The 11,058-nt window shown below is 51.8% G+C and overlaps 1 protein-coding gene across 4 annotated transcripts in view; it reads right to left on the bottom strand.

Annotated features, from left to right (window-relative positions):
- Positions 1–1,400: 1,400 nt before the first annotated feature.
- SNTA1 (syntrophin alpha 1) overlaps positions 1,401–11,058 on the bottom strand; it is a 100,404-nt gene continuing 90,746 nt past the window's right edge. For 3 of the 4 annotated variants that reach the window (XM_067554495.1, XM_067554494.1, XM_067554496.1), the window contains exons 5-8: positions 10,175–10,305; positions 4,971–5,167; positions 3,626–3,813; positions 1,401–2,290 (exon numbers count right to left, since the gene is read on the bottom strand). In XM_067554495.1, coding sequence (XP_067410596.1) covers positions 2,198–2,290; positions 3,626–3,813; positions 4,971–5,167; positions 10,175–10,305 — 609 coding nt within the window. In that variant the 3' untranslated portion in view covers positions 1,401–2,197. Of the gene's footprint in view, positions 2,291–3,625; positions 3,814–4,944; positions 5,168–10,174; positions 10,306–11,058 lie in introns of all 4 variants that reach the window. The other variant, XM_067554498.1, reaches the window with a different exon arrangement.

Raw genomic sequence — 11,058 nt, 5'->3', positions numbered from 1 at the left:
CACTTCTTCCTGTCCTTAGAATCATGAAATCTATCATTTCATGATCATTTTCACCCAAATTGCTTTCCACCTTCAGATTTGCTACCAATTCCTCTTCATTGGTCAGAATCAAATCTAAAATGGCTGTCCCCCAGGTTACTTCCTCCACTTTCTGAAACAAAAAGTTGTCCCCAGTACGTTCCAAGAACTTACTTGAAATGTTGGATTTTGCCATGTTACTTTTCCACCAGATGTCTAGGTAGTTAAAGTCCCCCACTGTCACCAGGTCCTGTGTTTTGGATATTTCTGTTATTTGTTCTAGAAAATGCCTCAGACACCTTCTCTTCTTGATCTGCTGGTCTGTAGTAGACCCCTCCAATGACCCCTCTATGCCAATGCTTCAGTAATGAGACTTACCCCACTAATTCTCTGAGATGCCAATTAAGTCATAATTTAGCTTACATGCTAATTCTGCGAGTTCTTCCAGTTTATTCCCTACATGCCTTGCATGTGTGAATAGACATCTGAGATGTTGATCAGATTCCTCCATTGATTTCTCTCTGTCGGTCCTGTTACACTGTTGTAATTCTCCATATCCCTTCCCCCTACCCCCCAATATCTAGCCCTCTGTTAAGGTCACGCTTTTTGTGCTTACCTGTGCACTTTTGTCCCCTTCTCCCTCTGAAGCTAGTTTAAAGCCCTCCTCACCAAGGTGGTGAGCTGTTACACAAAGACATTCTTCCCCTTTTGGGTCATGGTGGACCACTTCACTTGTCACAGACTACAGACACCTCCAGCACACCCAAACACCACGGTGAGCCACTGGTTCACAGAGAAGGGCATCATGTAAGGAGCCACTAACATCACCTAGGCGCTCTCCAGGGGTCTGCCAACCAAGGACTGGCCACATCTAACACTGTTTGGCTTGGCAGGCTGGGCAAGAAGTCAGCCCAAGCTAGTAGAGCTACAACTATTAATTACAAAATCCACCTTTGCCCAGAAAGGTCTGTGCTAAGGTCCATGGGGTCGAAGCCGGAGGGAAAGAAGATCAAGCAGAACCCAGCCCTTCCAATACAATCAGAGCAAATGATTGTTCTTCCCAAACTCTAAATAGCACCAGTAAAATTAAAATCAGAACTGTCCCTTCCACTGAAACCTCTCTCTTCCTATCAGATCTAGAGCAAGCTGAAATGTTTTGTATTTCGATGAGCATTGCTAGAATTTCAAGACCCGACCCCCTCAACAGAAAAAAGTCAATGACTTTATTGCAGAACTTTCTCCCATTGTTTCAATTCCCTCCAGTCACAGCCTCTTTCACTCCATTTAAAGCCTTCCTTTCACAAAATTAAATCGAGGCATCAGAGCATTTGTGACTTGAAATACAAAATTGCTACTATTCAGAATAAATCAGGAAACAAATATCAGCTTGCACTGTTTGTGATGTTTATTTCACAAAACAAAAACAAAAGAAAAAAGAAAAGAAAAAAGAAGAAGAGAAAAGAAAAGATCACCATGCGGGCACTTTTGGTTCATAAAACAAATTGTTTCCCTGCGCCCCACCTGACAGCACCCTCAAAAAATAAAACCAAAAAATAAAATGATCAAGGGGCTGGGCGTTAGCAAAAGAAAAATAACCATCCAAATCTAATGATACATTTTTTTCCAAAATGGGTCTCTGGGGAACAGAGATATTTGTTTACATATGTAATCTCCGGCCTCTTTTTATGACAAACGGGTTTAAAATATGGGGAGCGAAAACTGCCACTTCCGCATTTAGAATCAAGCTATATAAATATAAAACCTTGATACAAACTGATTCTTTGTACAGAAAATATCATCTCGCAAGGCACTAGAGTGATGGCGTATCGGGGGAGGAGGTGTTTTGGCTTGAATGGGTATTTTTCAAGCTTGTTTCGAGTGCTGTTGTCGAAATGGGAATGTCGTTAGCTCTTGAGTGACGCCGCAGAGAATTCCCAGTATTAGGGGGGTGGGCACAATGACTTCTATCTCACTGGTGGCGGGAGGAAGACCCAGCGGTGGTGGTGATCATGTCAGGCCTCCTGGACATTGAGTGGTTTTCCTTGGCTGTAGCCATGGTACCCAGTCATTCGTATCTTGTCTGAATGGCTTTCGCTTGGCTTGGGCCATGAGGGAATTGCCATAGTGCATAGATCTTGTGGGGTTAGGATTCTTCTCTCTCTGGTTCCTTCCCAGGCCCCTATGCCAGCAGCCCAAGCCGGGTCACCTTGGCGGATAGGAATGAGTGGATAATGAAGACGATGGTTTTAGGGCAGGAGTGAAGGTCCAGTTGCTGTAATAAAGGGGAATATTTGCAATGGTCAGTGCTCTTCTCAGACCACTCAGCCTCCTCTTTGCTACGGTAGAGCTGTCTTGCTGATGGGGGCTGGGGGTGAAATAAATGTTCAGTGAAATCATGCTGGCGGGCTGAGAGCCCAGGAGAGGGGATTCCTCTTCACCACCACAGGTGCTGCTTCACCACCTTCCACAGACGCCACCTCACAGAGGAGGGGGAAGCGCTCTGACTCATGGGGTGCGTCTATGCTGCAATTAAACACCTGCGACTGGCCCGTGCGACACAGCAATGAAACAGCCCCAGAACCCGAGCCCAGCGGAGCCGGGTCAGCTGCCATGGGCCAGTCACAGGTGTTTAACTGCAGGGCAGACGTAGCCATAGAGGCCTGCGGGCTGAGACTGTGAACAGGGCAGGCTAGTGCCACTTGCTATTGGCTGTTAATGTGGGGGGAGGAGGGGAACAGGGCTGTCCCTGCCCTAGGAGGAAAGGGTCTGAAACCACTGTGGTTACGTCTACATTGGAGCTGGAGGTGTAATTTCTGGCTGAGGCAGACACACTTGCGCTAGGTCTGATTGAGCCAGAGCACTAGAAATAGCAGGGTAGCCACAGCAGCAGGATGGGTAGCCACCTGAGTAAGTGCCCAGGGGCACCAATAGGATGACACGTGGGTGAGCTAACCTGGCCCACCATGGCAATGTTACCATTGCGCTAGCTCGCTTGGAGTGAGCATGTGTCCATCCCTCCGGCCTGGGAAATGACACCTCCAGGATGGATGCACCCTGCCTGGTTTGACAGCAAAGAATCCAGGCCCGGGTACCTGATGCCTGCAAAGGGTATCTGGCAGCAGAAGGCTTTTCTCTCCCAGAACCACACCTCCAAGCCCCACGCTGCCCTCGTCTGCTGCTCTGCCTGACAGAACCTGGCCCCATCAGAACCCACGTGGAGCAACATTTTAAAGGAACAAAACTCCAGCCCTAGCCCCATCCCTCTTCACTTTCATCTCTTTCTAGCTGTAATAGGGGGACCTGACTCCCCACCCCTTGACCCCGAGCCCACCCAGTACCCCCGCCCCACTCCATGCCCAGTGGAGGCACTGATGGCCTTAAATACGCCCAGGCTGCTTTATCTTTTGTTAAAAAGGATCATCAGCTGCAGGAATCCCGTGTGGCCCATTGCCTAAGCCACGCCGGCTCTCTGAGACAGAGCAACGATCCAATGGCCCCTTGGGGGAGGACACCACCCTGCGCACCCCTCCCTGCTGCTCCTTGGGGTCCTGGAGGAAGCGTGCATCAGGCAAGCTCAGAAAGTGAAGAAAGAGCAAAGCCCACGCACAATCTCTCCCTCTGCGCCACCGAAGTCCAGGTAGAGCATCTTGGCCCCATCATCAGAGGACATCTGCAGCTTCTCGAAGGACTGCTGCAGCAGGATGGTCCGGCTGATGCCCGGCTCCGTGGTGAAGATGGTGAAGCCCTTGTCGATGTGAATGGACAAGGTGCAGTCCCGCCCGTTCCACGTACAGGCTGCAAGAGACCAGGCAGACAGGAATCACCCAGGCTCCATGCTCCCTTTCCCCCTGGAGTCTCCTCTGCTCTCACAGCTGCCGGGGGCGAGGCCTGTTGCTGCTGTTAATTACGGGGCACCTTGGGGCAGTCCAGATAGCGCCTCAATCAACGTACGGCAAAATGGTGAGACCCTGCGGGGTCATGGGACATCAGCCCGGACTGGCTTCACGCTGGGCAAACCAACCTCAGAGCGAAGCGAAGCCAATTTGTCACCAGGCCTGGTTAAACTGCTGGGCTAGAGCTGCAGCTGGCGGGGAGTGGCACAGCACCACTGGCCTCGCTGGAGCTGGGGTGACTTACCTGAGCAGCAGATGCGGCCCATCGTGTGTTGTAAAGTTACAGCTACATCAGCCAGAGGCAATTCCAAAACATGCTGGCCCCACCCAGCCTCCTCCCCGGGGCTCTCGCTACACCTCAGCTTCCCGAGCGCTGCCTTGCAACCCTCTGGCTGGGGGGCTTAGCTGGAAACTTCCACGTCCCATCTTATTCCCCCAGAAAATCCCAGCCCAGCTGGCTGGGGCTGGATTCACCCTGGGGCAGCATCTGATTCTTTCAAGGACCAGGGAGCCTGGAGGTATTGTCTGCACATCTCTGATTAGACCTGGGCAGGCAGGCAGCCACCCTGCGGTTCCCCACAGATGCCCACATTGCAGTGCCCAGCTCCTGACCTGCGGCTAGCAGGCCCTTCCCCACTTTGAAGTTGAATACTCTCACTGGTACCCTGGTTCCCTGTTACACCACCAGACACGGTATTCCCTTCGCACGGTTACTCCTGCTCCAGGCTCCCTCCCTCCAGATCCCACCCCGCTCGCCCGGCCAGGGTACACATTGCCATTTATTCCACTGCCCGGGGTTACTGGCTCTTCCCCTGGTGCTGTTATTTGACACCCCCTTCATCCCATCATCCCAGCAATTGCCACTGGGGGGAGGCCAGTGCCCCACACTGTTTCAATCGGAGTCCCGGCTGCTTGCGAGGAGAGGCTCCCTGCGCGAATTGGGCAAAGCACTGCCTTGGGGTGTCTCGCCTCCACCCCATTGCCTGACTGCGGCAGTCACTTCTCTGCCTCCCTCCTTCATCCTGACACTCGCCTCCCACAGCCTCCCCAGTTCCTGACCCGCTGAGACTTCCTGAATGAACTCGGCCGCGCTGTGACAGCCGTCCACCAGCATCCGGGTCCACGTCGCCAGGTCCCGGTGTGTCTCCACGCTGAACAGGTGCGTCTCCACCCCCTTCTTGGTTCCGGTCCGCAGGGCAAACGAGAGCTCCGAGTCATACAGGAGGGAGCCTTTGGATGGGCCGGAGTGCACAAGCCTGCACAGGGGAACAGGAGACTGGTTAGTCTGAAGTGTCAATCATATAAAGAACCTCCTGCCCCCGGCTGTCACCAGCACCACCATCCACCAGTGCAATGGAGCAAACACCACCACCTCTCAAGGAAGCGTAGGACTAGCGGTTAGGGCTCTACCCTTAGCTGCCCGAGATCTTGGTTCAATTCCCTTCTCTGCTACCTGCTTTCTGCGCAAGTTACTTAATCTCTCTGGCCCAGATCCTCAAACGTGCCTAATATCCACAGATTTCAATGGGACTTAGGGTCTGAGCCTCTCTGCCTCAGTTGGTAAAATGGGGATTGGAACAGGTGCCCGACTGGTAGGTGCTCAGACACTACGGTCACAGGGGCCACAGAAGTACAAATGTTCTCTGGAAGGCAGCAGGGGTCTTTCACCCTTGATGCTGGTTGTTTCCTTCCTGTGTTTTGCCCAGGGTGGAATCTGAAACGTAACCTGGGTCAGTTCGTGACCGTTCACGATGCCCAGTCCTTCTCCAGCCCCTTCCCGCCTAGGATCTCAAAGCACTTTGCACAGGGCGACCAATTCCACCACCCAGCCCCTGCCCCTTGTCATTACCCTCTGAGATACAAGGGACACGGAACCTGTGGCAGAGCCTGGCATGAAATGCAGTTCTCCTGACTGCCAGCCCAGCAGCTGAATTCCAGGCCCGGCAGCCATGCCAGAGTGGGCGCCTGCCTTTCCGTGCCTGGCTCTGGCTCCAGCCTCGGTGGGCTGAGGTTTTGCACAATGGAGCAATAAAATACAATTAAAATGTGAGTGGGTCTGCCAAAGGCATGAAGCCTACATTGCATTGCTGGGAGGAGGGGCGGGGGGAGGTTCTATTCTGCAACTGCAAAACTATCTCACAATACAATGCTGCCCTCCTATGGGAGAGAGAGTGGGGGGCGTGTGTGTGATGTGCACACAGGCTCCCGTCTCCCCGGGATGCAGTCGGGCATAGGCACTGGAATGCCAGGCAAGCAGAGCCCCTCAAACACATGCTCCACGCTGGGGTTTGCAGCTCCCCTTTCGAATGGCCTCGGATTCGACCCTCGTTTCATTGTTCCTGCAATACGTGACATTTGCCAGCAGAGGCCAGTAGAGCATCATTGATGTATCTCTGTCTACACCATACCCTGCTGCTGGAGAGTTGCAGAGATACACAGTGGCTGACTTCTCCAGGCGCCTCCTTACCCCGGTGATCCCACCTCCTTGTGTCTCACTTGCCTCTGTCCCACCCAAACATCCTTTGAGTAACTCGATCTGGATGTATCTCAGGAAGGTGGACTCATGAACTAAAGTTTAGGGCTAAGTTGCAACCCTCACCGATGGTTTAGGCCCATACGCAGGATCCGTAATAAAAAGGGAGGGTTTAAGTAACCTTGAAATGAGCAGTGAGACAAGCTTTGATTTTTTTTAAAAATGCATTTGCATTGATTGGTGGAGGAGGCGTCTTTAGCAGTTTCTGAAAATCGGGCCCCTTTGATGGGGCAAAAGTTGGGCACTCAAAATGACCAGTCCTGTTTCAAAATCCTAGCCCACATTTATTACCTGGCTGTGCTGCGACCCCGAATACACCAGCCGTGGTGCTAATGCGTGACACTAACTAGATACAGACAAAGGAAGTTACACATCTGGTCTCACTGTGAAACTTGCAAGCAACAGCGTCAATGGTGGAAAATGAAAAAGGAAAATATTGCATACACGAGTGAGAGTGAACCATTGGGCTGAATATCCCTGGCCTTTTGCGGTGGTACTTCAAAATCCAGGATGGTACCGCTCCAAACAGCCCTGACCTCTGGAGGGTGAAGAAATAAATCTAAATCTGAATTCTTCACTCTCTGCCTAATCTCCAGTATACAGAAAACATGAGACAAAGCCTATTATGGTCTACCATCAGCATCAGTTGTAATGGCTGCATTACTCACTGGTAATCACTGGTACTCACTTCAATCCCTGGAAAAAACATGGAGCAGGTCCTTAAGAAATCCATTTTAAGGCACTTGGAAGAGAGGAAGGTGATCAGGAACAGTCAACATGGATTCACCAAGGGAAAGTCATGCCTGACCAACCTGATTGCTTTCTATGATGAGGTGACTGGCTCTGTGGATGTAGGGAAGGCGGTAGATGTGATATACCTTGACTTTAGCAAAGCTTTTGATACTGTCTCTCACAGTATTCTTATCAGCAAGTTAAAGAAGTATGGGTTGGATGAATGGACTATAAAATGGATAGAGAACTGGCTAGAGCATAGGGCTCAACGAGTAGTGATCAATGGCTCCATGTCTAGCTGGCAACCGGTCACAAGTGGAGTGCTCCAGGGGTCGGTCCTGGGGCCGGTTTTGTTCAACATCTTCATTAATGATCTGGAGGATGGGGTAGATTGCACCCTCAGCAAGTTTGCGGATGACACTAAGCTGGGGGGAGTGGTAGATACCCTGGAAGGTAGGGATAGGATACAGAAGGACCTAAACAAACTGGAGGATTGGGCCAAAAGAAATCTAATGAGGTTCAACAAAGAAAATTGCAGAGTGTTCCACTTAGGAAGGAAGAATCCCATGCACAGCTATAGACTGGGGACCAATGAGCTAGGCAGCAGTTCTGCAGAAAAGGACCTGGGGGTAACCATGGATTAAAAAGCTGGATATGAGTTAGCAGTGTGCCCTGGTTGTCAAGAAGGCTAATAGCATATTGGGCTGCATTAGGAGGGGCACTGCCAGCAGGACGCGTGAAGTGATTATTCCCCTCTATTCAGCATTGGTGAGGCCGCATTTGGAGTATTGTGTCCAGTTTTGGGCCCCCCACTACAAAAAGGATGTAGACAAGTTGGAGAGAGTACAGCGGAGGGCAACAAAAATGATCAGGGGGCTGGAGCACAGGACTTATGAGGAGAGGCTAAGGGAACTGGGCTTGTTTAGTCTGCAAAAGAGAAGAATGAGGGGGGATTTGATAGCGGCCTTTAACTACCTGAAAGGGGGTTCCAGGGAAGATGGGGCTAGGCTGTTCTCGGTGGTGGCAGATGACAGAACAAGGAGCAACGGTCTCAAGTTGCAGTTGGGGAGGTCTAGGTTGGACATTAGGAAAAAGTTTTTCACTAGGATGGTGGTGAATCTCCATCTTTAGAGGTTTTTAAGCTGAGGCTTGACAAAGCCCTGGATGGGATGATATAGCTGAGGTTAGTCCTGCTTTGAGCAGGGGCTTGGACTAGATGAATTCCTGAGGTCCCTTCCAACTCTAATATTTTATGGTTCTATGATTATATGAGAGAGTTAGATGGGTTGTTCCAAAGAGCACATAGAAAACCCTGCTGGTGGGAGAAGGGGAAATGGCCACTTACCTTATAGAGAAACCAACTGGGAACATTTTACAGAGGCAGCGTATACAACAGGTCCCTGTCCCCACTGTATCTGGCATCACTCCACTCGTAAAAAGCCCGGTTATCCCAGTTACCATGAGTCCAGCTGTACAATTCTCACAGGGAGAGGAACATGGCTCCTCTTACATTTCACAAAGCTCTCCAAACAAGCGGAAGTAGTTTGGCTAAAAGGCACATGTTGCACATTTCAAGCCTGACATCTCCTCATCTACTAGAACCAAGGGCTGGATCCCACCGCAAGAGAGGGATGCCTCTCTCTCCAGCAGGAGAAAGCTCTGCTGGTCTGGGAGATACTGAACTGTAAACCTCTCACTGGCCCACAAGTGAACGTTGCCTGGTGGGCTTGTGGGAGGAAATTCCACATTTGGGAGGAAACATTTTTTGTGGCTGGTAGTTTAGAAGAAAAAGGCAGGTGCTGCAGAGGTTGGGGGTTACCAAGCGGGGAAGAGGCACCGTTTCTCCTGGCTGTCAGCACCATGTGCCTTTCTGGTATCATTTACAGCTCCTGACCCTGCTGGGTTTGTTCCATCCCATTCCAAACCGAGTCCCCCTTTACCCTGTCGCTGGGGGAGACACTTTGCTTCTCTCACTCGGGATCCGTTAATGATTGTCTGTTGTCTTTTCTCACCTGCTCTCCGAGAGACTGAAATCCAGGGTGATACCCCTGGCCTTCCAGCCCCCAGATCACCAGGCTGGCAATGTGGTAAGCAGGAAGCAAAGATCTCTCTGTTTGTGGCAACCTAGGCTAACAGCCCCTAGGGAAAAATGTGGATCATAGTAGAAACGATTCTCAGTAATTCTGGCAGTACAAAGGAGACTCTCCACACAATGGACTGCAGAGAGTTATTGAGGCCTTGCCGTGCTCAGTGCTTTGGCTCATTTCAGCGATATTGTATCAGAGGGGAAGGACTCACGTTAGCAGGAAGCCTTGTTATCCTGGAAGTTGACTCTGGGGTTTGAGAGGCTGCATCATTTTATTCTAGGGAGAATGGATCAGATCCTCAAAGGTACTTAGGCTCCTAACTTCCACTGATATCTATGGATCTGGGCCAATATTTCTGCTTAGGAAACTTTTGCCCGTGTTTTCAGGCCCTGGCCACCAGGGAGCAGTATAACCCTGGGAAAGTGTTTAAACACACTTGGCCTGTGATCACTAAAAGCAGTGGGCACAATAACACCGCAGAGTGGGCCTGTCCCCAAACTCACCCCTTCCAGCGCTGAGCACCACCAGACCCACTCCAGGCATTACTGGTTGTGCTGCCGCAAGGGGACAATTAACCCCTTCGCTGCTGACAAATCTGTCACCTACCTGGGGCAAAACAGCTCCAGCGATGGACCAGGCAAGGAGCAGAAGCGTTGGTTCTGCCACTGGCCACCCATGTGACCTGGGCAAGCCACGTCATCACTCTCTGCCTCAATTTCCCCATCTGTAAAATGGGGCTAAAGACACTGCCCTCCTTTGTGAAGGGCTTAGGGATCTACTGATGAAAGGGGATAGGTAAGTTAGGGCTTGCTGGGGCTTTGTCCCAGCCGACATTGCTTGGCTGAGGCTGGCTGGTTTCCTGCCCCAATGCACTACAGCATGAGGCAGCGCCACCAGCAGGCTCACGGTACCTGGTGGCAATGAGCGGGTAGCTCTGGGTTGGTTTATTCAGGGCATCCCTGTTCTGTGGGAGGCTGCTGTAGAACAGAAGATCCTTCTCCGTGAGGATGGTGAGGATGTTCTTCGTCCCGTCGCCGGGGAGCTGGAAAACAAAGGGCACATGATTAAATGGGACTCAGAGCAGGGGGTGTCCTCACAGAAGCCAGCTCTCCTCCTCCTGGAGGGCTGTCCAGAGTGCGCACAGGGGAATGGAAAGTCAGGGAGTGCCGAGGGGGTGAGAGGGAGGAGGGGGACAGGTTTTTTCCCACAATCGGTGGCTAGTGTTAAGTAAGTGGAAAGGGCATTTCTCAGAGCCAGGTGAGGTGCAGGGAAGCGTCAGAGCCGATGAGGAGAGAGCCCAGCAAATGCCTCTGTCCTGCCATCTGCGTGTGCTGAGCCTTGCACTTCTGAGCAAGGAACATGGGTCAAAACCGGAACCCAGCAAACCTCTCCCCTGAGCAGGGAGCGCAGCCACACCGGTGGGACCTGCAGTGCACGCCGGGCTGGGGAGGGCAGCGGATAGGCAGGCTGGAGAAGCTCTCAAAGCTGAAGGTCAAAGACTTGCCCAGGATTACATGGTGAGTCAGTGGCACAGCCAGAAAGAGAACCCAGGAGTTTTGGCTCCTGGCAGACAGCCGCACCGGATCGCACCGCTGACCCACGCAGCCTGCCACTGGCACGAAACCTCTGCCAGGCGGTTCCCTGGAACCCAGCAGCACATGGCTGGCACAGTAAGCTGCAACACCGAGCCTTGTCTCCCAGGCTGACAGGAGGCTTCTGAGGAAAGCAGCCCCCGACCAGCTGCAGTGCCCTAGGAGTGGAACAACAGGGCATGTGGCAAGCTGGGATGGGGTGC

The sequence above is a fragment of the Emydura macquarii genome, unplaced genomic scaffold (genome assembly GCF_026122565.2).
Source record: "Emydura macquarii macquarii isolate MOO-44397 ecotype Brisbane River unplaced genomic scaffold, CSIRO-AGI_Emac_v2 contig_1483, whole genome shotgun sequence".
Classification (NCBI taxonomy): domain Eukaryota; kingdom Metazoa; phylum Chordata; order Testudines; family Chelidae; genus Emydura; species Emydura macquarii.
The sequence above is the reverse complement of the archived record's forward strand: the minus strand, read 5'-3'. Positions and strand labels throughout refer to the sequence as shown.